This window comes from Desmodus rotundus, chromosome 2, assembly GCF_022682495.2.
Source record: "Desmodus rotundus isolate HL8 chromosome 2, HLdesRot8A.1, whole genome shotgun sequence".
Taxonomy (NCBI): Eukaryota; Metazoa; Chordata; class Mammalia; order Chiroptera; family Phyllostomidae; genus Desmodus; species Desmodus rotundus.
The window spans coordinates 43,329,142-43,354,707 of record NC_071388.1 but is presented as its reverse complement, the minus strand read 5'-3'; the positions used below and the strand labels follow the sequence as shown (position 1 = coordinate 43,354,707).

General features: G+C 43.7%; 1 protein-coding gene across 1 annotated transcript; it reads left to right on the top strand.

The window, feature by feature from the left end:
• Positions 1-10,671: 10,671 nt before the first annotated feature.
• MAGEF1 (MAGE family member F1) lies at positions 10,672-19,183 on the top strand. Its single transcript, XM_053919379.1, is given in 6 exon segments — positions 10,672-10,755; positions 17,520-18,039; positions 18,042-18,186; positions 18,188-18,240; positions 18,243-18,292; positions 18,294-19,183. Coding segments are annotated over 6 exon segments (1,209 nt in total). The 3' UTR covers positions 18,651-19,183.
• The last annotated feature ends 6,383 nt before the right edge of the window (positions 19,184-25,566 follow it).

The window sequence follows — 25,566 nt, the reverse complement described above, 5'->3', positions numbered from 1 at the left end:
TGCCGTATCTGCCTTCGTAATACTGTAACTGATATTTCTAATGATGACCCAAAGGCTAAAGCTGGATTACCCCTCAGCATCCAGCTGTATAAGTTGTTGATTTAAAAAATAGTTATACACACACACACTTTTTAACAGTGATGAAAGAACAAGGTATACATTTGGAAAATAAATAAATAATAAATACAAGTTATTTCCCAGCTCACACCATTCATCAAAATGAATACCAGATGGATAAAGATGGAAATGAAACCATAAAGGTACTAGAAGAAAATATAAGTGAATATTTTATAATCTTAAGATAGGGGAGGACTTTCTAAACATGTCAACAAAAGCAGAAACCATAGAGGAAAAGATTGATAGATTTGACTACATAAAAAATTAAAAACTTCTGTACATCAAAAAACCACCATAAATTGAAAAAATATTCAAGCTCACTAGCATTCAAAGAAAGGCAAATTAAAACAGCAATGAGAGACCACTTTTTTGTTGTTGATCAGATTGGCAATGATTAAAAAGAATGATAATACTGAGAGTTGGCATGGGTGAGGGGAAATCAGCACTCATAAATGCTGTTGGAGGGAGTGTAAATTGGTACAATCTTTCTGGAAGGCCTTTTGGCAATATGTATGAAAAAAAAAAACCTAAGAAGGCACATACCTTTTGACCCAGTAATTCTGTGTATAAAAATTTTTATCCAAAGGGAAAAATTGATCCACTACACATGCACGTGCATGTAAAATATGTGCAAGGATTTTTCTCACTGAGGCACTCTTTGGAAAAATTGGAAGCAACCTAGATGTTTAACAAAAATGAATCATTCAAATAAATTATGCTATATGCATAAGGAGCAATATTATGCAGCTGCCGACAATGATGCAGTATAGGTAAACAGGCCAAAGGAATAGAATAAAGCCCAGAAACAGACCCAAACATATGTGAGAATTGGATATGTGAAAAATATCAAACCAGTGAGGCAAAGACAGACCTTTTTATAAATGGCATTCAGTTAACCGGGAAAGGATAGAGGCTAGACCAATATTTCACATAGTACACCAGGATAAATGTCAACTGAATCAAAGATGTAAATGCACAAAACAAAATAATAAAATTACCAGAAGAATAATAGAACTCCTCAATATTCCTGGAGTAGTGAAGACGTTTCTAATTGATTCAAAATCCAGAAGTCATGTGTATAGTATTCTAACTTCTATGTAAGAACTGACAGGGCAGACTCCTGGTCAGAATGACAGTATAGGCAGACATGGCTCACCTCTTCGCACAGCCACGTCAAAATTACAAAATATAGAACGACCATCACTCAGAATCGTCAGAAATTGAGTTGAATGGAAGTCTGACAACTATGGAATTAAAGAAACCATATCCACCCAGACAGGTAGGAGGGGCGCAGATGCGGACTAGGCTGGTCCCAAACACACATGTGGTGGATGAAAATTCGGGAGAGATATCTCAGAAGCAAGGGGTCCCAACCCCACACCAGGCCCCCAAGATCAGCGTTCCAGTGCCAGGAAGATAAGTCTCCACAACTACTGGCTGCAAAAACCAGTGAGGATTGAGTCGATGGAAGAAACTACTGGAGCCCCAAGCAGGTCCTCTTAAAGAACCCACATACAGACTCACCTACTCAGACTCACTCCCTCGGGGCTCCAGCACCATGGTAGCAGCTTGAAAGGCACCAGTGGCATAAAGGGAGGGACTGAAGTGTCAGGCATCAAAGAGAGCAGAGGCCATTTCCCCTTTCTAAACCCTCTCCCCAAAGAGCTGGCAAGCTGGTGCCAAATCTGAGACATCATCAACCTGGCTAACACTGTTTGACCCACCTTGGAGATTCCCAGAGACTCTGTGGCCACCAAATATACGGGCCCACCCAAGTTACTTTTCCACATGAGTGGCTGGTCTTGGCTCATGCTTCACAACTTCCTAAATCCTATCAAACAAGCAACAGCTAAGTGGCCCCAGGCTCCGTACTAGCAGCAGTCAGCCTAGATTCACAGCTTGGCTTCACCTGGGAATCTCCAAGCTTCGCACAAGTAGCAGCCTTCTCAGGTTGCCTTACAGCTCAGGCAGGGTGGTCCCATGCAAAACACAGATGGGGCTGACCTTGGCCTGCACCACACGGGAAACCTCAGGGCCAGCACACCCAGTGGACAGCTACAGACCATGTCAGAGCACCACCATCCTGCCCTTGCAAAGCTGATCCTCTTTGGAGGGCAGAGGTTGGTGGTCAGTGGTCACAGTCAGTCCTTGAAGCTGACTGGCCTGAGTAAATGCCCCCCACTTACCTGCCAACAGCAATCAAGGCTCAACTACAAGAGGAGGGTGTATTTAGCCCACACAAAGGGAGCACCTTGAGTACCCAGCTTGGGTGACAGGGGAGGCTGTGTCACTGGACCCTACAGGACATCTACTACATTAGGCCACACTACCAAGACAGGGAGTCATAGCAGCTCTACCTAATACACAGAAACAAACACAGGGAGGCTGCCAAAACGAGGAGACAAAGAAACATGGCCCAAATGAAAGAACAGATCAAAACTCCAGAGAAAAAGAGCTCAAGCAAAATGGAGATAAGCAACTCTGCATCTGCAGAGTTCAAAACACCGGTTATTAGGGTGCTCAAGGAAATCAGTGAGGACCTCAGCAGCACAAAAAATACCCAGTCAGAAACAAAGGATACGCTAATTGAAATAAAGAATAATTTACAGAGAAACAGCAGTACAGTGGATAAAGCTGAGAATCAAATCAATGATTTGGTACATAAGGAAGCAAAAAACAACCAATCAGAACAACAAGAAGAAAAAATAATCCAAACAAATGAGCACAGTATAAGGAGCCTCCAGGACAACTCCAAGTGTTCCAACATTCACGTCATAGGGGTGGCAAAAGGGGAAGAGGAAGAGCAAGAAATTGGAAATCTATTTGAAAGAATAATGAAAAAAACTTTCCTAATTTGGTGAAGGACATAGACACGCAAGTCCAGAAAGCACAGAGAGTCCCAAACAAGATGGATGCAAAGAGGCCCACTCCAAGACACGTCATAATGAAAATGCCAAAGTTTAAAGATAAAGAGAATCTTCAAAGCAGCAAGAGAAAAGAAGTCACTTACCTACAGGGGAGTTCCCATAAGACTGCCAGCTGATTTCTCAAAAGAAACTTTGCAGGCTAGAAGGGATTGGCAAGAAATATTCAAAGTCATGAAAAGTAGGGACTTACAGCCAAGGTTGCTCTACCCAGCAAAACTATCATTTAGATTGAAGGGCAGATAAAGAGCTTCCCAGACAAGAAAAAACTAAAGGACTTCATCATCACCAAACCACTATTATATGAAATGTTAAAGGGACTTCTTTAAGAAAAGGAAGAAGATCAAAACTATGAACAATAAAATGGCAATAAATACATGTCTATCAACAATTGAATCTAAAAAACAAATAAGCAGGCAAGGAAAACAGACAGAATCATGGATACAGAGAGTGTTTTGATGGATGCCAGATGGGAGGAGGTTGTAGGAGAATGGGTAAAGAGGTGAGGGGGTTAAGAAATACAAATAGTTGGTTACAGTATAGCCATGGGGATATAAAGTATAGTATAGGAAATGAAGTAGCCAAAGAACTTATACACATGACCCATGGACATGAATAATGGTGAGGGTACTGCCTGAAGGGGGTGCTGGGTGCCAGGTCCATAAGGGGAAAAAATCAGGACAACTCTAGTAGCATAATTAATAAATTATAATTTTAAAAAACAAATAAATAAAAATTAAAAAAAGAAATGACAGGGCTTATGTAGTTGCAGTTGCTTGTATTTTCAAAAAGAATCACTGTAGCTACTAAAAGCAGTGACCTATGGGAGGAAAAATTACCCATGTCTATCCATGAAGGGAGACATGGGTAGAAGCAAGAATTCTCAATGTATACTTTTTTATGCTTTTTGATTTTTGAACTATGTGAAAATATTGTCTATTTTTAAAAGAAATTTATTTTAAAACACGATGGAACTGACTCATTTGTGTTGACATGAAAGATTTTCAAAATGGATTTAGTATATAAAGTAGGTCACAAAAAATATACAGGGAATAATCTAAATTTTGTTTATAAAATCATATCTCTATATGTAGGGAAATAAGAAAATCTAGAAAGACCTCTTTTAAAATATTAATAGTAGTTATCTCCAGTTGGGGAGGATTTAGGGTTATTTATTTTAATTTTAATCTCTATTTTCTAATTTTTGTACAATGATCACATTTTATTTCTACAATTATAAAATAAGGAGAAAATCTTACCGTAAACAAACCTCAAAATAATAATAATAATAATCAGCCAGGAAAGACTTGCAACATGAGAAAGAATTTAAGATCCTTAATATTTAAAGAACTCTTGCAAGAAAATAACAAAAAGAAGAATGCTCCAGGAAAAGCTCAAATGAACCACAATAGGATAAATAAATGTTTGTATGCTTGAACAATGTATTATTAGAAAGTGCTAAAATATTGTTGAACACTGTTTAATGACAGTCATATATATTATAAAGTCATATGTATTATGAAGAAAAAGAGGGTTGGCAAATAGTCTCATTTTAATAAAATTGTACCTATACCAAACTTACAGGCTTTATTTCATTCATGTGTTGGATATAAATATATGCATAGAATAAAATCTGTAAGAATAGGCTTTGAAAGGTAAACAGGTATGATTTCTGGATGGTAGGAGTACAGGTGCTTAATTTTTTTCTTGTCTTAACCTCTATTTTTCTGCAATAAAATTATTATTTGTATAACATAAAAGGAAATATTATTTGCAATACTGCTTTGTGAAATATTTAGCCACAAGTAAGTTTACCACATTGTATTTAATAATGAAAAGCTGAAAACCTAAATATATAATAATAGGCATTAAAGATGACATGGGATCTGTGGGAAATTTTCAATCACAAATAATTACATTATAGAAAAATATAAGTATAAAAGACTCATAGTATGTGAAGAAACATAGTATGCATAGATAAGCAGTATAAACAAGACAACTTCACTAAAAAAATAAAAATGTATGTGCTTAGAAAAATTGGTGGAGGACATACATCAAGATATTTGTTAACTATATTTATACCTGAGTGGTAGAATTAAGAGTATTTGGGGTTTGTTTTTTTTGTGATGGTCAGGATTTTCTCAATGCTCTACAACAATCCCTCCTAAAGAAAAAATAAAGCATTACGGAATGCTTTAATGCTGTATTTTTAAAAGATTTTTATTTATTTATTCTTAGAGAGAGGGGAAGGGAGGGAGAAAGAGTGGGAGAGAAACCTCAGTGTGTGGTTGCCTCGCATGTGTCCCCTACTGGGGACCTGGCCCACTACCCAGGCATGTGCTCTGACTGGGAATCAAACCAGTGACCCTTTAGTTTGCAGGCCAGCACTCAATCCACTGAGCCACACCAGCCAGGGCAAATGTTTTAATGCTTTAAAAAAATGATGCTTCAAGAGACAAATTCTAAACTTTTTTTTTCTTAATCGTCCATCCCAAAGGCAAGTCTTGTTACCTAAGGTGGGCTATCTCCACCTACAGATGATTAAGGGGAAATAAAGCTCAGCTTTGGTCCTAAGCTTAGCTGACTATTCCCTCCTTCCTTCCTGTAAGTCTCTCAACCACAAAGTGTCTGTTGGCCACCATGCTGGATATAGGCAGAACCTCTCTCCCTCACGAGAATTATTGTTCCAACCACTTGCCTTCTGATAGGTAAGCTAACAAACCTGCTGGGCTTGAAGGTAATCAATCGGGAGGCAGTGGGCAGCAGGCAGCATGGCGAGTAAGGTGGCCATGGCACAAAGGTTCTCTGGGAGGACCCCTTTCTGGCCCAGGCTCAGTCCCTCCCTTGGTTGCTTCTGCTACAGCCTTCCCAGACATCCTCGTCTAATCCTAGTCCATCCTTAAAAGGAAGGAGCATCTGTCAGGTGGCCCCCTCCAAATAGGCCAGGGCAAAGAGGTGGGTCCTGAGGCCCAGGCAGCCCAGTGGGCCCTTCGGGTCCTCTGAGTTTATTGCAATAGTCTGTTACTGGTCTCCTGCCCTCTGTCCCTGCCCTGTCCAACCTATCTTCCCAGCCTCTGACAGGCTTCTTGAAATACACCTAATTATTTTATACCTGGGATCAAAAACTTCTATTCAAAACCAGTATTTCTCAAACTTGCCTACTGAAATACACCAACAGCAGACAAAAGAAATACCTTCAGTTCCCCGGAGGGACTGTGAAGCCTGAAGCTCCTGCCAGCACACCCAAGCTCTCTTTGAAGTCTTCTGTTTTCTCTTAAAAATTCATGAGAATTTTGCATGACATATCTGAATTTCTTTTAATATAAAGATGTTTAAAATTATTCACCTTAAGGAAAATTGATGATCCCGAAAGAAATACTGTGTTTATCCAGAGGCTCAACTATCCTCCTTCATCCGATAGTATGGAATCCAGACTCCTGATAGGCAAGGCTCTTTGCAGTGTGGCCCTCACAGACCTTTCTGCCTTGCTCCCGCTGCTCCTCCGCACACTCTCCAGTCACTGAGCCACCTGGAGTCTTGTCATTTCCTTCTATGCCACATTATTCCCAGACCCCATGGACCCACTCTCTCCCTGCTGACAACCCACTATCTTGAAAGGCTTCAAGGGGATTCAAACGTCACCTTCCACATTAAACTTCCTCTGATGGCCCCAACTGATACAAAGTGAGAGGTAGCATGATGTCACGAAAACAGCCTGTACTTTGGAATCAGAAGGCTGGCATTTCAAGCCTGACTCCAACTGTGGATGCTGGACAAATGATCTAACTCTCTCAGATATTATCTGTAAAATGGGGAATTATGCTTCTCTCACAGGCCTGTTATAGGGACTAAATGAGATTCAAGAGACTGCATAGTGCCCATCACACGCTCCCTTCCATGCCTCCAAACTCCTATTGCACTCTACTTATACCACACATGTAAAGACCATGTGTTTACATAGTCATTCTCTTTTATAATGGCTTATTTCCCCCCAATAGATCAATGGTTCCCAATGCCCCCCAAAAAGCTTCTTGTATCACCTGTATGATCCCATGGCTTGAAAGATTTTGGTTATTAAATCACACACATTTATGAAATAGCAGCCTGCTTTTCTAAGTTCTCTATCCTATTAAGCTTTTTTGAATACGGAGAGCTGTCCCAGCTTTTCCTCTGCTGCCTAACTTTAGAGACTTAGGAGTTGGGAGCCACCCATGGAGACCATAAACACCTTGAGACTACAGCTCTGTCTTTACACTTCCCGTGGCACCTTACTCAGCGCCCTGCATTTAGAACACACCTAGTAACTGTGTGTGGCACAAACAAAAAGTTTCACACAGAGGACAGGGGGGAAAGCCCTGTCTATATTAGCCAGTTTGTGTGCAGAAAGGGGTCATTGTTATGGGAGGCAGGGCTAGAGGCAAGCCCTGCTCCCCCCACCTGCTGGAGCAGCACCCCCAATTACACCAGCTGGCCTCCAACTTCAGTGTGTGAGAGGATTAAAAAGCACCCTCTCTTCAGTGTCTGGAAACTCCTGCGAGGAAAGTTTGCTGCCCAAAGTTGGCTTTTGACTAGAGTCTTAATAAGAGGCCTCAGCAGGCTGTGGCTAGAGAGACAATGTCACTTAGAGGAGCAGCTTGAAGCAGCAGTTAGGAGAAGAATTATTTTAATGAATACATTTCCTTTCAATTGTATGGGAATATCAAGATCCCATTAGAATAGGGAAGCAATTAGAACTAATAGAGATGAATGCACAGTGCTCAGTGCGAATGGAATAACAAGCAGTAAACAAAGGGACTCTGGAGAGCCTGCTCTAATCCCAATGAACTGGCGGCCCACAGAGGAGAAATGGCTCTGTTCAGGGGCTCAAAGCCCCTGTCCCACGCATTCTGATCACGGCCAGTGAATGGTGTGAGTTGGGCCTCTGAGGTGGGGGTGGGGGGCCCCTCACCCCAGCCCTGGCCCAGCCTCATGGGTATAGAGATGGGCTGTTGGCAGCCCCTTGGTGACAGCCATTCAGACCAGGGTCCTGGCTCCAGGCCAGCCTTGTGCTGGCCCCTCGCACTGGGCCTCATTGTGTCCAGGTGGCAAATGCCTTCTCGCCAACCCTCCTTCGAGGTTTAGAGTAGCAGGGTGGGGTTGAGGGGGTGGGTCGGTGGCGGACAGTGCAGGAGGGAAAAGGAGGCCTGTGCCCCCTGCATCTCCCCCCTCCCTTGCTGGCCAGGTCGGGGAGGGGAGAGATGTTTCTCTGTGTTTGGTGTTATGTTACAGACACTAGTGGGTCACAGGCAGCCCAACACAGAATACTGTTGCTTACACAATTGCTCTTCAAACAATAACAAACAATTTTCACTACCCAAGTCAGATCAAATCATCTGCCTAGCCATCTTGCCTCAATACCAGCCACACATACAGGCCCCATGGCCATATGTTCTGCCCATTCTGCTGTGACAAAACTGGGCTCCATTTTGCCCCTGGCCCAGGAATTCTGGACAAAGCTCTTCCTCTGAATCCTTCTTTGAGCCGGATTAGCTGCACGGCTGTCAAGACTGTCCGGAGAAATAGGAAAGACACGGCATCTATGCAGTTTGGGGCTCACTCAGATCTGGGTGAGGCATTACTCAGCATCTGTGTGAAGAAGGCACTCGAGAGTTTGGAGGACTCTATTGCCAAGTTTAGAAGGAATCCAACAAGATAACTCTGGCTCCCCACCAAAGCATTCGCTGGCCTTAGATGGAGAGTCAGGACTTGACATTTCTTTATTTAATCTTTTTTGGCCAGACAGTTTTTTCAACCAGGAATGTGTAAGATCATTCCAAAATGTCTGCATGAGAGGCCAGTTACTCTCATTACTGAGATTTTTCTACCACTTCTCTTTAAAAAAAAAAAAAAGTCTGTAACATTTTGTATTTGTTTCTTAATGGTAAAGCACTTTAAAAGTATGTTTGTATTGTACTTGAGCCTCAACATAACTCTGTGGGGACGGGCAAAGCAAGGGTTGTCAGGCCTTAAAGCTGAAGAAACAGTGGCCCAGAGAGGTTCGGTCTCCTGCGCAAGAGGGTTAGGAGGGACACCAGAACTCAGGTCTTCTGACCTAGTTTAGCGCTTTGTTCTAGGACACACCATCTCTATGCCCTCAGTGCTGGACATTTCCAGGGCAGTTCACCCTATACTTCTGCTTTTTCAGCATGACTCCCACGGCGGACTTTCAAAGACTCCAGTCTATGCTACAAGGATCATCCTTCAACAAGGTTCCAGCCGATGGCTCGATTGCTTAGAGTGCCATCCAGTACACCAAAAGGCTGTGAGCTGGATTGCTGGTCAGGGTACATACATAGTTTGCGGGTTCAGTCCCCATTTGGGGTGTGTATGGGAGGCAACCAAATAATGCTTCTCTCTCATATCGATGTTTCTCTCAATCTCTCCCTCCCCCACTAAAATCAGTAAACATATCCTTGGGTAAGGATTTAAAGAAAAAAAGGTTTCAATATAATAGTCATCAGAGTGTTTACTTCATTGCCCTCCCCCCCAGTCCCACCCCCACCAAAGAGATATATATTTCCTCCCTTTTACAAGCTTATGTAAGAACTGCCTGTATTTTTAAACCATGCCTTTTTTTTTAATCCTCACCCAAGAATACGTTTATATTGATTTTAGAGAGAGAAGACGGGGAAGAGAGAGAGAGGAACATCTATGTGAGAGAAACATCAATTGGTTGCCTCCCATACATACTCCAACCAGGGATCGAACCCACCACCTTTTAGTGTATGGGATGACTCTTCAACCAACTGAGCCACCCAATCAGGGCAGGACTGCTTCTTTAAAAAAGAAAATTTATTGAGGTGACATCGGTTAATAACACATAATTTTCAGGTGTACATTATAATTCTACATGTGTATATTATACTAAAAACTCACTATCCAAAGCCTAGTTTCCTTCCCTTACCATATATGTGACCCTCTTTACCACCAGGTCTACCTGTCCAGTACAACACAGGCACAATCAAAACAGGAACAATAATTGTCTAGATCCCTTCCAGTGTAACACTGTAGCATCCAGACTCAGGCAAGTGATAAAGCAGTCCACTCCGCTTTCATACCCCTTACAACCACCTATAGCTAAAGGCTGAGTCATTGAATTTTTTACCTCATTTCACCTCGGTGGTGACACTCCTTATGGTGCAGACCATGGTGAGTACCACTAAGCAGCATGTGAATAAGGAACCACAAATTCCTCAGCATGAGCTCACGGCCTCATCCTTCATGGCCTGGCCAGCTGACAATGCACCCCTCTCAGCAGTCAGGCCCGCCTTGGACCTGAAGGAGGGGCGCTGCTGAGAGCCAGCTGATGCTCCAGGACTTGCTGAGGGAGGAGTTGGCATACACAGACACACTCCACAGGCAGGAGGTCCCCCTGGAGGGGTGCTGGTGGAACCTGACTTTCTAGGATCTCTGAGTGTTCCTGTGCCAGGCCAACCCTGTGTGTCCTTAGCACAGGTCTCCCGTCATGGACATGCTGTGGTAGAGCCAAAAAGACCCAGGCAGGGGAGTGGAAGTGACACAAAAGGAGACCCTGTTGCTGAAGAGCAGGCATGAAGAGCTCCACGTGAAGAACCTACAAATGGATAAGATCATGGATGGGTTTGAGGAGATTGTGTCCCAAGCAATGGAGGAGGCTCAGAAACAGAAAGAACTTTCCAAAGCCAGAATCCAGAAGGTTCTGAAAGAAAAAGAGAAACTTACTACAGAACCAAATCCCACGAAAAAAAATCTCTCTCTGACCCCTTCAAACAGTTTGAGAAGTAGAAGGAGGTAATCAAAGGACAATGCAAGAATTAAGAATCACTGAAGAAGTGCACTGAGGATTACATACTAAGAATTGAGAAACAAGGCCTGAGATGCCATCCACTGGAGACCCACACAGAAGAGAAACTCAAGCAGGCCAACAAGGAGACCACCCAGGTCTCCAGCAAGGCCCAAGTAGGGGCCTTGGCCTTCCAGGTAAGCCCAAGAAAGGAGCAGGTGCACATCCACTTGCTGGAGAAAACTATGATCTGACCAGAATCTGTGACCTCATTTCCCAGACAGAGAAGATCTGATGTGGAAGGCCCTGTTCAGTGACCATCCTCCCTAATCTGTCCGTCTGACTCTGTTAGAAGGCTTTATGTTCTTTCTTCTCTCTCTTAACCTCAACTCATTTTAAAACTAGATTGCTTTAAAAAGAAAACTAACTCCCAGTCAAGACGGCAGCATAGGTAAACATGGCTTGCCTGCTCGATAACCATAACAAAATTACAACTAAAATATAGAACATCCATCACTCAGAACCATCAGAAGCTGAGTTGAATAGAAGTCTTAAACTACAGAATTAAAGAAACCACATCTATCCAGACAGTTAGGAGGGGCACAGATGAAGAACAGGCTGGTCCCACACACACCTGCGATGAATAATTATTCAGGAGGGATATTAGGGAACAAGGAGTCCCAGCCCCACACCAAGCCCTCCAGACCAGGATTCCAGTGCTAGACAGATAAGTCCCCATAACTTCTGGCTGCAAAAACCTGCAGGGACTGAGTCAGTGGAAAAAACTTCTGGAGTCCCAAGCAGTTCCTCTTAAAGAACCCACACACAGACTTACACAGATGCACTCCCTCTGAGCTCCAGCACCACCGGGGTAGCAGCTTAAAAGGCACCAGTGCCATACATGGAGGAACTGAAGTGTCTGGCATCAAGGCAAAAGCTGGGGGACAGCTTTCTCCCAGACAGAAAGACAGACAGAAGCGATTGTCACTTTTCTGAGCCCTCCTCCCACAGAGCCACAGAGCTGGCAGCAGGAGCTGTATCTGAGACACCATCAACCTGGCTAACACTGTTTATCCTGCCCTGGAGATCCCGACACTCCATCCCACCCAACTTATGGACCTGCCCAATCTACTAACCATGACTTTTCCACATGAATGTCTAGTTTTGGCTCATGCTTCACAACTTCCTAAATCCTATCAAACAAGCAACAGCTAAGTGGCCCCAGGCTCCGTACTAGCAGCAGTCAGCCTAGATTCACAGCTTGGCTTCACCTGGGAATCTCCAAGCTTCGCACAAGTAGCAGCCTTCTCAGGTTGCCTTACAGCTCAGGCAGGGTGGTCCCATGCAAAACACAGATGGGGCTGACCTTGGCCTGCACCACACGGGAAACCTCAGGGCCAGCACACCCAGTGGACAGCTACAGACCATGTCAGAGCACCACCATCCTGCCCTTGCAAAGCTGATCCTCTTTGGAGGGCAGAGGTTGGTGGTCAGTGGTCACAGTCAGTCCTTGAAGCTGACTGGCCTGAGTAAATGCCCCCCACTTACCTGCCAACAGCAATCAAGGCTCAACTACAAGAGGAGGGTGTATTTAGCCCACACAAAGGGAGCACCTTGAGTACCCAGCTTGGGTGACAGGGGAGGCTGTGTCACTGGACCCTACAGGACATCTACTACATTAGGCCACACTACCAAGACAGGGAGTCATAGCAGCTCTACCTAATACACAGAAACAAACACAGGGAGGCTGCCAAAACGAGGAGACAAAGAAACATGGCCCAAATGAAAGAACAGATCAAAACTCCAGAGAAAAAGAGCTCAAGCAAAATGGAGATAAGCAACTCTGCATCTGCAGAGTTCAAAACACCGGTTATTAGGGTGCTCAAGGAAATCAGTGAGGACCTCAGCAGCACAAAAAATACCCAGTCAGAAACAAAGGATACGCTAATTGAAATAAAGAATAATTTACAGAGAAACAGCAGTACAGTGGATAAAGCTGAGAATCAAATCAATGATTTGGTACATAAGGAAGCAAAAAACAACCAATCAGAACAACAAGAAGAAAAAATAATCCAAACAAATGAGCACAGTATAAGGAGCCTCCAGGACAACTCCAAGTGTTCCAACATTCACGTCATAGGGGTGGCAAAAGGGGAAGAGGAAGAGCAAGAAATTGGAAATCTATTTGAAAGAATAATGAAAAAAACTTTCCTAATTTGGTGAAGGACATAGACACGCAAGTCCAGAAAGCACAGAGAGTCCCAAACAAGATGGATGCAAAGAGGCCCACTCCAAGACACGTCATAATGAAAATGCCAAAGTTTAAAGATAAAGAGAATCTTCAAAGCAGCAAGAGAAAAGAAGTCACTTACCTACAGGGGAGTTCCCATAAGACTGTCAGCTGATTTCTCAAAAGAAACTTTGCAGGCTAGAAGGGATTGGCAAGAAATATTCAAAGTCATGAAAAGTAGGGACTTACAGCCAAGGTTGCTCTACCCAGCAAAACTATCATTTAGATTGAAGGGCAGATAAAGAGCTTCCCAGACAAGAAAAAACTAAAGGACTTCATCATCACCAAACCACTATTATATGAAATGTTAAAGGGACTTCTTTAAGAAAAGGAAGAAGATCAAAACTATGAACAATAAAATGGCAATAAATACATGTCTATCAACAATTGAATCTAAAAAACAAATAAGCAAGCAAGGAAAACAGACAGAATCATGGATACAGAGAGTGTTTTGATGGATGCCAGATGGGAGGAGGTTGTGGGAGAATGGGTAAAGAGGTGAGGGGGTTAAGAAATACAAATAGTTGGTTACAGTATAGCCATGGGGATATAAAGTACAGTATAGGAAATGGAGTAGCCAAAGAACTTATACACATGACCCATGGACATGAACAATGGTGGGGGAATTGCCTGAGAGAATGGGGGTTGCTGGGTGGAGGGGGGTGAAGGGGGAAAAATTGGGACAACTGTAATAGCATAATCAATAAAATATAATTTAAAAAATGAAAAATAAAAAGACTAAATAAACTTTCCCTTAAATTTAAAAAAAGACCAGATTGGTGATTGTGACATTGGCTCTGGATATCCAAGGCCTTTATGATACCGCTAGCCTAGGGTGCTGTTCTACTCCTTATTCTGTATTCCTTAAGGCAATGTAAAACTCAGGCTTGGTAAGCCTATTGTGTCTTGTGAATTTCAGTGACAATCTGAACTTAAATGCCATTCCAATGGTCTTGAAAGTATTATGAGATCTGCAGTTAAAAACATCTGGCTCTGGTCGATGTGGCTCATTTGGTTGGTCCCGTAGGTCGAAAGGTCATGGGTCTGATTTCTGGTCAGGGTACATACCAAGGTTGTAGGTTCGACCCTTGCAAGGTGAGGGCATGTACGAAGAGGCGCATGTACAGAGGTGTTTCTCTCTCACCTCGATGTCTCTGTCTCTGTCTCTGTCTCTCTCTCTTTCCCCCACCTCTCTTTCCCATTCCCTCCCTGCCTTCTTCTCTTTCTAAAAGCAATGAAAAATTGTCCTTGGGTGGGGATAAAAATTAAAATCTGGGCTGGGTTTGGCATTTCCATTTATTTACTGGGTAACTTTAGGCAAGTTAATTTCCCTGAGCCTCAGATTCCTCTTGTATAAAATAAGAGCAAAAATACATACCTCCGTTCTGATCACAAGAAAAAAATCATTTTGTAACTATGTATGGTAACAGATGTCAAACTAGACTTACTGTGGTGATCACTTCCCAATATACAAACATATAGAATCATTATTGTTATATACCTACAACTATTATTATGCCAATTATACTTCAATAAAAAACTTTTGTTTTTATAATTTTGAGGTATATTTATATACTGTGAGGTGCATATATATTAAGGGCACAGTCTGATAATTTTTGACAAATGTATACCTACCCCTAATCAAGATACTGAATATTCACCTCCCCCCCACCCTGGAAAGTTCATGCATCTTTCCAGTCAACCCCCCTCCACTGTTCTGATGTCTATCACCACAGATTAGTTTAAACTCTCTTGAACAGTAGATTAAATGTAATCATATTGTATGTAACTTTTTGTATCTTCCTTTGTATCTTTCTTTTGCTCAACATAATGACTCATCCACATTTTATCAGTAGTTTGCTCCCTTTTTTGATGAGTAGTGGTACATTATTCATTCAGTTTTTTAAATTGTTATATTCCTGCTAATCTGTCCCTCAAAACTCTTTCCATTCAATGTATCTCCTGCATGGTACTTTCTATGCATATATCTTCTGCACATCTCCTTGGCAATGCTTGATATGATAACGATATGTTAAGTGGACCATTTAGGAAGGAGTTATCCTTTTAGGAAGGAGTGGCTCTCTCTACCTTAAGGAGGAACAGATAACCAGGCAATTCGGCATGGCAGTCATGAGTACAGTCTTCAAAAGCGACGATCTAGGTTCTCTTTTCCGGTCCAGCACTTAACAGATGGGTGGTTTGGGACAGGTGATTTAACCTCTCTGTGGCTGTTTTCCCATTTGTAAAATGAAGATAATAATACCTTCCTAATAGGGATTTGTGAGGACTAAATTATACTGTACATAAACTGTACAGTATAATGGAGTGTTTGGCACAATGGAGACTAATAATAGCCTCAAGCTTGACTATAATAAACATCTTCCTGCTTCACTTACACACTTTCAGATTTTGTAAGTCATATAGTATAAATGAGTATATATTTTCAGAAGTTTTAAAAATGAAGTTCATAATTATATCTAGGAAAGCCTAATTGTCAGATATTTACTTAAAATAAATGTTATTTCCCGTGTAAAAAGTAAAGCCTCCCATCACTTATTCAGTGACAATTATATACTGAGTGCCAACTCTGAGAGGCTCTTCAAAAAAGTGAAAGACACAACCCTAGCTTGTAGGATGTTTGGTTTTGGTAAAAAGATAAACACAAAAATAATTATAATACAAAGTATGGTCAATAATAATAATAATAATAACACCTATTAATATTGTGTTAAGTCTCTGGAATTATACTGTATGATTCAAATCTCAGTCATATTATGCTGGGAAAGTTATTTAACCTTTTTCTGTGTTACTTCACTTGTAAAATGGGGATAATAACACCACTTACCTAGCAGGGCTGTTATGAGGAGTAAACCAGTTAATACATGTGAATACTTAGCACAGTATCAGCACATTAAAAATGCAATAAATAGTAGTTAGCATTTATTGAACATTCAGTTTTTGCCAAGCACTCTGTTAAATGCTTTATATGCATAACTTCACACAATCTCCACAATGTTGTTTCTAATATTATGCCCATTTTACTGATAAGGTAACTGAGGAGCAGGGAGTTTAGGTAACTTGCCCAAGATGACATAGCTAGTAAATAACAAATGCCATAGGAAAGACATATCTATAAAATAGGGATGATGATAATAGTAATTACCTCAATGAGAATTAAACAAATTAATATTTGAAAAGCGGGTTACAACAGAGCCTAGCACATAATAAGGTCTATATAAGTGGAAGCTAAATAAATACAAATTGCTATGGTGATTCACAGATGGCAATAAATAACTTCCATGCATGGCATAGAGACTAAGGAAGGCTTTGGAATGGTGACACTTAACAAGCTGAATCCTGGAGAGAGGAGAGGGGAGGGGAGGGGAGGGGAGGGGAAATAAAAGAAAGAGACAGGAAGTGGAAGAAAGCTCAGAGTAGGGTATGCAAAAAGAAAAATGGGAGTAGTTAGATTTGATCAGGTTAAAAATCTCACCTTTCCAGTCAGGGGTGTTCAACTTGTATCCCGTGGGCCACATGGGGCTCAGGATGGCTATGAATTCGGCCCAACACAAAATCATAAATTTACTTAAAACATTATGAAATTTTTTTGTGATCACATGTCACAATGTATTTCATATGTGGCCCAAGACAACTCTTCTTCTTCCAGTGTGGCCCAGAGACGCCAAAAGTTTGGACACCCCTGCTTCTGCCAGCTGTACAATATATCTCATTTTCCTTTTGTGCCCCTATAATCTGCTACCCTTACCCCTTCCTCATCTCTTTTACAGTGTTCATGGAGTGCCTCAACGTGCTGTTCTAGGAGCTAAGGATACACCAAGGATCAAGACAGGCCAAATACCACTTCCTGTTCTGCACTGTAATAATACTCCGAACTGGATTCCCAGCTTTTGGTCCACCCTACTCCAGTCCATCCTCCGCACTGCCGGGAGAAATACATACTGGTCCAGGCATTTTCCCAGCGTGTTCAGAATTAAGTTTCATTCTCCCTAGCATCCTGTTCAAGACCCTTCAGTAATTATGCGGACAGACTTATCTCCCAGCTTTCACCTCCATGCACACCGCACTTGGGCCAGAGTAAATCACTCAAAATCCTAGATACACACACAAATCAGCACCTGCTGAGAGACAAGGCTGGAACTCCATCCCTATTGCATCCTTGTACATTGAAACATGCCCCATTCCGCCTGCCTCGGCTGTGAAAACCCTGGTATCACCCCTCCAGCTCTCGAGCCTAAAAAGCAGTGAAGAACGGACACTTCATCCACACACCGACTACCAAAGAAGCCAAAGAGTACCCCACCACCCACAGGGGGCCGGTAGGGGCGGGGCTTCGCGCAGCCCCGGGGCCACCATCTTGCCCGAGTAGCCGGAAGTAGCCCCTCGAGCCCGCGTGCGAGCTCGGACTGAGGCTGCGCAGGGGCGGCACGAGGCTTGGGCAGCGGCAGTGTGCAGTCGCCCTTTCGAGTTCTCTGCGGTGCTGCCCCGCAGTCACGTTGTGCCTTCTGTCATCTCTCCTAGTCCTCCTCCCGCCGCCGCCAACCGCTCCACTGGGTGTGTGCAGCTGGCCGAACATCCCTCGGCCCTTGTGGGCGCTCTGCACTTGGCTTCCCGAAAACTTGTTGCAGAAACCCGAGCGCTGGGGACTCCGTGTCCCTCAGGCAGAGGAGCAGGAGTGTGGCAGGTGCGACCCCGACCACCTCGCAGGAGGAGGCCCCAAGCCCCACCAGCAGGCGAGCCCCTAGGCGGACCTTGGCGTCCTGAGGGAGGAGGGGCTGCGGAGCCCGCGCTCGCGGAGAGGCGCGAGGGTCTCGGCATTCAACGCCTTGACTGGGCGCGGGGGGGCCACCCGCGTCCGAATCAGACGGTGGCGGAGTTGGTGCAGTTCCTGTTCCCATCACTCGCTCCGAGATGGCGAAATACGTTATGGGAGACTTAAAAGATCTTTTCCCTGGGATCATCGCTAGGGCCGCAGAACATCTGTAGTATGTCTTTAGTTTTGAGCTGAAACAGCTTGGCCGCAAGCACCACACATACCCTGATCAAACTGAAACCTCTGGAGGAGAAGGATCTGGGAGCAGATGGCCCCAGACGGGTCTCTTAATGATGATCTTAGGCCTCATCTGCATACAACATAATAAGGGCCAAGAAGGCCCAGGTTTAGGAGATGCTGAGTGGGTTGAGGGTGTGTCCCTCAAAGTATCACGACCTCTTTGAGCACCAGAAAAGGCTTATTAGGGGAGATTTTGTGCAGCAGTGATACCTCGGGTACAGGCGGTGTCTCACGGTGCCTCACACCAATCCACCGGAGTGTGAATCCCCTTGGGGACCCCCAAACAACCTGGAAACCAGCAAGATGAAAACCTGGAGTTCGTGGCCAAGTTCCATAAAAAAGGAATCCCAGCACTGGCCAGTGCAGCACTGTGAGGCCCTGGCAGATGAAGCCAGTATGAGGACTAGGGTTAGGGCCAGGGCTCTTGCTAGGGCTGGGCCCTGGTGAGGGCCGAGGAAAAGGTGGTCAGTGAGGGGGGTGGCGCGTCCTGGGTATGGGAGCTATTGTTTGGTTCTTAAGTAGCGTAAGGTGAGAGGAGTGCTGTTTCTATAAGAGTTGTATTTGTGTAATTAGAATTTAAGTTTTGTATCTTGCTAGGTTTGGTGACATTTAATATACTTTAAAGTTGATGTTTAAATGAAATTAATCTACTTTTTGTCATAAGATTTTGTTGTTGAGTTTTGCTGTTTTTGTAAAATGATTTGAAACACTTTGTATTTTATTCTGTGGTCTTAAACAAACTATACAGCATTGTAGTCCTGTACTTTAATAGTTAGAAGGAACTCTGCAGTATGATGATCTGGTACCACGAAACAAAAATAGCTGGTTGGTGTCTAGCTTCCCAACACTTTTTGTCTATTGTATAAAGAAAAAAGAATGACAGGTACCTCTCTTTGCTGAGACATTATAGTATCTAGAGGAAAATTAAAGTGCAATAAATTAGAAGTATACTCTGGTATACTAAATAAATTAAACATTTGCTGAGCATCAACTTTATTGTGGTGTACTATTTGGGGGATAGAACGTGGAATAAGATAAAGGGCCTCCTTTTCAGAGCTGCACAGTAAGTAAATAAGCCAGAAATTACAGTGCAGTGAGTTGAAGGCCACAGAGGGACACCTAACCCAGCAAGAGTGATGGAGTGAGGCTTTAGCCAGTCCATCAATCTAAAGCCTCACTCAATGTGGGAAGGTGGGGGAAAGGTGGGGTAGGGAAGGGAAAAAGGCAGAAGACTTTGGGGGTGGGAAATGGTATTCAAAATGACTGAAGATCACGGATGTTCCTCAGGAACATGAGAAGAAGGCTTGATACATGGCAGATCTGGAAAACACTCTACCTTTGCCAGTGCTCTTGTTCCAGGGCCATTATCACACTACACAAACAATGGCGACTACTAGCATTCCGGTCTTTTCCATCCCTTCTCTTACCTTTGCAAGTTTCCCTCTTATACCAAAGCTCTCAGAGACCAAACACTGTAACAATTCTGGAATAGTATGTAAGGTGGGTGGGAAGGGTACATGTGGTATCCCCTACTACCAGGAAAATCCACTTCAAGATCTCTCCCCTGGTACCAGGGAGCCCAGTCCCCTCATCAGTGTTTCTATCTGCCATTCAACCTGCCACTTCCCATTTGGAGGAGACATGTAAGGCATCCTTCATATTCTTTACTACTCATGAAGGGTCATCTCCATAAGCAGGTCAGGCTGCTGCAGTGCCTACCACCTTCACTCCAGGGATAAATCCTGCAGAATGGGCACACAGAGTAATAGGGAACCTAGAGGAGTGGAAACCAAAGCAGAGATGGGTGTTAGGTTACTTGTGAAACTGTACAGCTGCCATAGACAGAAGAGCTGCTTTCTACTCTCTTTTATGCCAGTTTTTTTTTCCTGATTTTAGTTGTGTCCAAATAACATTTCTGTGTATGTTAAGGTTAGCATGGAATAAAATACTTTGGGACACAGGCCCAGGGATCCAACAAATCAGACTGAAACCAAAAGCTATAAACATATGGGCAAAAAAGTCAACTAATGTTTAAAAATACAACTTCTGGGCAGTTTTATAATTCATTAAACAAGCAGAAATATAGAGTGCCTACTATATGCCAAGGACTTCGCTGGGTTTCAGAGATTAAAGGGAGAAGGCTGGCCTTACCCTCGAAGAATGGTAATGATGATAATCTCTCTCATTTGTGTTTCTCACAGCTGCTGAGAGGTCACCAGTGTGTGCGTGCCTGAAGGTCAGATTATTTGGTTATTGCATGTGGTCAGCAAAAGGGAACCAAGACTAGAACCCAAGTCCCTTGTCCCCCAATCCAAAGTGTTTCATTCTAGCACATTGTTCCTCATGCCTGGCTTCCAATATGTTGTATGTGATTTTAGTTGTCACAACTCCAAAAAACAAGCAAGGCCTGTGTAATTATCTCCAGCTGCCACTGCAGTCCTTATGAGAGTGAGGTAGAGTAGAAATACTCCCTCCCCATTTTACCAGAGGCAGAGGTGACTGCTGGAGGTCAGAGGTGTACTACCTGGCAAAGACAGACCCAACAACAGTACCATTTATTAAACATCTAAAGGCCAAGGGCATTTTTCTTCCTACTCTTCACAACCACATTGCAAAGTAGGTATTACTAAATACCTCCATTTTACAGATCATAATGATAGTAATACTTGCCATTTATTCAGTATTTAAGATGAGCCAGCTTATATATGCTTTATACACGTATTAATGACTTTAGTAACAACCTTACAGGGTAGATATTCGTTCGATTTTGCACTAAGCAAACTGAGACTTGGCTAAGGTATAAAGGCCTCACAGATAGTATATAACAAACCGAGGACTGGGACTGAAGTCTGACTGAGTCAAAAGCCTGCACTTTTACTATTTTGCATTTCCTTCATCTTGGGATTCCTTCCAGGCTTGGGTCATCTGTCTCCGGACTCATGTTCTTTCTTCAAAGATCACTGTCTCTCTGGAGATACAAACAAGGACTGTGTAGCCAAGATAATTATGTCAAGACGCTGGCCTGCAGGAGGGTAAAAAAGGGGGCTAAAATAAAGTTGGAGAATTATCTGTGAACACCGACCCCAGCTCTGCCTGCTCTCTCCCCAGTGTTTACAAGGGCTGACTACATATAGAATGTGTATTTTTTGCTCAAACTCAGCATGTTTTCCCCTATAGGCCATATTGTCTCAGCCTTTGCTGTCTCTACTGAGCCTCAGGTTAAGTCTTTCATGCCATGAGACAATCAAACAACATTCGTGGACCTGCAAATATGATTCCCAGCATGTTTTCGGGTGGTACAAAGGGCTGGCAGAACACGTACACTTGCCTCAGGATGAAAGACCTCCCCTGTCACAGATGCCTTCATTGGCTTCTCAGAAGTACTCAAAGTATGGCCTCTCGCCCATGTGTAGAGCGGACATTGGCCATGGTGAGGGCAACAGATGAATTCTCCTGTTGTGCAGGGTCACTCACAGGAGGGAGAAGGAAGGCCTGGATCCCCTATCTTCTTCCCTTTCAGCCACAAATAGAACTAGATCTTCCTGGGCCAAACGCAAAGTGGGGAGAGCAGGGCATTGCTATTGGGGGAGTGGTGGCAGATGGATTGCTCCAAATCGTCTTTATTGTATTACAACTAGAAAGCAAAGACAGTAAAGGAAATTCCCTAGAAAACTATGAATCATGTCTTGGACAATAGGAAGGTCTCAGTGAAGTCAGACTCTGCAGGGATCTTGACACTCACCAGAGTCAGGAGTTTGGACCCACTGGAACTTGGAGAATGAGTGTTTGGAAACAGACTGAGGTTGATTACAGCCCCACCATCTAGCAGGCACGTAATGCTCTGGAGGTGGCAGCTCATTTATAGCCCCTGCAAATCAGGCTTCAATTCCAGGCTCAATCACAGTTTCCACTAGATATAATTATGCTTCATGCCCTGGTCATGGTGGCAATTGATGCTTCTGCAAATTATTCCTCAAATTGTGCAACCCAGCAGAGATGGCAACAATTACCTCCCAGCAGAGACACAGTGTACTGACTAAGGAGGCTAGCTATGCTGAAAACTGTCCTAATCAAGGTCTTTTAAAAGTCATGACTGTAATCTCTAACAAAGAATACAACTTGAGAACTGAAACTCTAGGAAAGAGTTCAGGGAGTGATTGGAGTGGTGGTCAGCCACAACCCACAGCCCACACCCCATCCTTCCAGCCGATGGCAAACCCTGCTTCCTAGTTCCTGAGCTAGTCGTGACCAGTAACAACAGAAGCCAGTATTTATTAAGTCTCGTGTGTCAGGCATGGGGCTCAGTATGGTAACCACATTGTCTTATGCATCTCTCTTATCAGGCAGGTTCTACATTTGCAGACATTACAATACTATAGGACAGCTACAGGGAAAAAATAATTCTGTTAGCTCATAACATAGCTAGTGAGTAGCAGATCCAGAACTTGAACCTAAGTATTCTGGGTTCTTGCTGGTGTTCCACCCTGATGGCCTTCAAAAGATTCCTAGGGAGCAACCAATCTTCCCTTAGGAAAATGGGTGAGAGAGAAGGAAAAAAAGACCTCTTGTGCTGATTTACACCATAACTTAGAGGACAAGGGCTAGAGAGTAGAGGTAGTGAGAAGGGGGAGGGGCAAGTTGGCTTTTCTGATCAGAGGTCATGGGTCTTTTGTCACAGAAGGGACCCGAGATGGAAGAGGAGCCCATTTTCAAGGAATGAGACCTGTGAGCAGTAGCTCCGTGGTCTCTGAAGCAGGGGAATCAGCACAAGGGAAGCAGCAGCCCCAGCCTGTGCTTCTTCAGGAGGCCTGTGGGGTGCTGAGCCCAATGAGAGACAGCCTCATTACCCCAACTGCAGGGCAGGAGAGGCCTCCTGACACAGGAGCTCCTGGCCCCTGAAGCAAACATTCCACTCTCTGCCATGTGACAGCATGTGGCTGCAGCTCAGTTACCTAACATCTCTGAGCTTTGGCTTCTGCATCTTTAAACAGAGATAATGCTAGCTGTCACAAAACACTGAAGACTGAATGAGGGAATTACTAAGCACCTACCACAGTGTCTGGTGATAACTATTGTTATATAATGTACGAGGGGGACCCCCCAAAAATGGAATTTATGTATAAAAAGTTGTGTATTTATTCTTACATGTTTAAACTTCAGTCACCTTCAAAGTACTGTCCATTTGATGCAATTCACCTATCAAGACACTTTTTTCCACTGTTCAAAACAGTTTTTTTTGAACTTGTTGATTTTGATGTATTTTAGTGCTTCTGCCATTTTTTGTTTCACCCCTTCCACATGAGCAAAACATTTATCTTTGAGGACTTTTTTTTATCCAGGGAAACAAAAAAAATGTTGCTGGGGGTGAGATCAGGTGAATAGGGAGGGTGGAACATGGGGGTCATGTCGTTTTGGGGCAAAAACTGCTGAACACAGTGCGATGTGGGCAGATGTGCTTGTAAATCATCCATCATGAAGCAGGCAAATGTGTTGAAACAGTCTTCAAAAACAATTTCACTGAAGTAGAACACTACCTCTCACAACAACGCCAGCTGATACACTGATACAGATGAGTTCCTAGAATACTCACCTAGTGGGGGAAGCCTGTACTACAAGGGGGCTGCCCTCCGGAAGATAATTCTGGGTTTTGGGGGGTCCCCCCTCATACTCATTCAACAAATATTTATTGAACATCTTCTATATACACAGGACATACACACTAGTTAGTGTGGTTACAGCAGAGAACAAAATAGACAAAGATCCTTGGACAGAGCTACATACAAGCATAAGAATATAGATAATGAAGAACAGCATGTCAGACGGAGGTCTGTGTCAGAGGGAGAGATGAAGTAGGAAAGGGGGAAAGAGCACTGGGAGGGTGTGCAGCTGCAAACATCCTGGTCAGGGAAAGTCTCTCTGAGAAGTGACATTTGAGTCAAAACTGAAGGTGATCAGCAGAGAGCCCACAAGCTGTCTGGGCGATGGGCGAGGAGAGGGCGCTGGCAGATGAAGCAGCAAGTATGAAGACCCACGGTGGGAGCAGGCCAGGCAGGTTCTGAGAAATAGCTTCTGAAAACAGAGTGAGTGGAGAGGGAGGGCTCAAGTAGGAGAGGAGCCCCTTATCCTGAACAAGCTCACAGAATTGGCACAAGCACCTAAAACAAGGAATAAACACGGATCTGCACCCAAGAGTTACTGTAGGAGTTCAGCAGGGGAAGAAACCACAGGGGCCTTAGGCAATGCCAAGGCTTCTGCTGGGCCCCAGAAGGGGAAGGAAAAAGAAAATATCTTTTTATTCATAGGTTTGTTTTTCTAATTACAAATACTTATAGTGGAAAATCTGAAAAGTTTCATAGAAATATAAAGAAGAAAATGGACTCTCTGGGATACCAGCACTCAGAGGCAACTGTGATTAACCGTGTAGCGTGCATTTACTTTTCACCTGCCTAAGGTGTAAGTGATTTGTTGCTACGTTAACAATGAGTTGCAATGACATTGAGCCTCACTCCATGCACTATTTCCCTCAAATATTTCTTGGTACTCCCAATGGGTCATCTCAAATGATGTCACAGATTGATCTATTCATAGCAGTCACCGCGTGGGGCTCCTGGAGGCCTCTGCTGGAGATGCTCCTTGGGGGGTTCCTAGCAGCCATGCCTGCTGCCTCCTCTATGCCCCCAAAATTCTGGAGGTATACTGTGTTTTGTACAGAGGTGGACAGAGTGCCTTTCTCCCCAGCTCTATGCCAAGACATGTCACCTGGGTCCCAAAGCAGTAGTTGCAGGCCTTCCAGAACACCCTCTGGAAGGTTGAGATCTCTTGCAAGCAACTCTCCAAACTTTAGTTGAAAATAGTCACCTGCACAAGGACCAGGCCAGGCTCTCTTCCTTCACAATTCCCCTCCACACACCTTAGGTTAAAAGGAACGAAAAGGCAGCTCCTTTCTCCTGAGGCATGGCTATGCACACTGCTGAGCCAGAACAGTGAACATCTGTATTCAGGCTGCCAGTGACTAAACAGTTTTAGGTTTGTGTTGATTTTCCCAAAACAAAGCAAAAGTCTGCCCCAAGGCGAATTCAATTCTCTACCTCTAGCAAACTGCTAGCAACTATAGTTCCCTCCCCACCTCCACTTTCCCCACCTCTGCTCATCATGCTTTCAAAATGTTAGGGTGTTATAAACAGTGGCTAGAATTTAGGTAAAAGGCTAGAATGGGAGAAAGGAGTCCGGGCGGGTGAGGGCAACTCCAGCAAAGGTAGAATAGCAGGAATGCTTGTAGTGTGCTAGGAACCACAAGGGGACCAGTTAGGTTGAGACAGAGAGTTTGTTGGGGAGAGGAGAGGGTGCTGTGGGTGGACAAAGT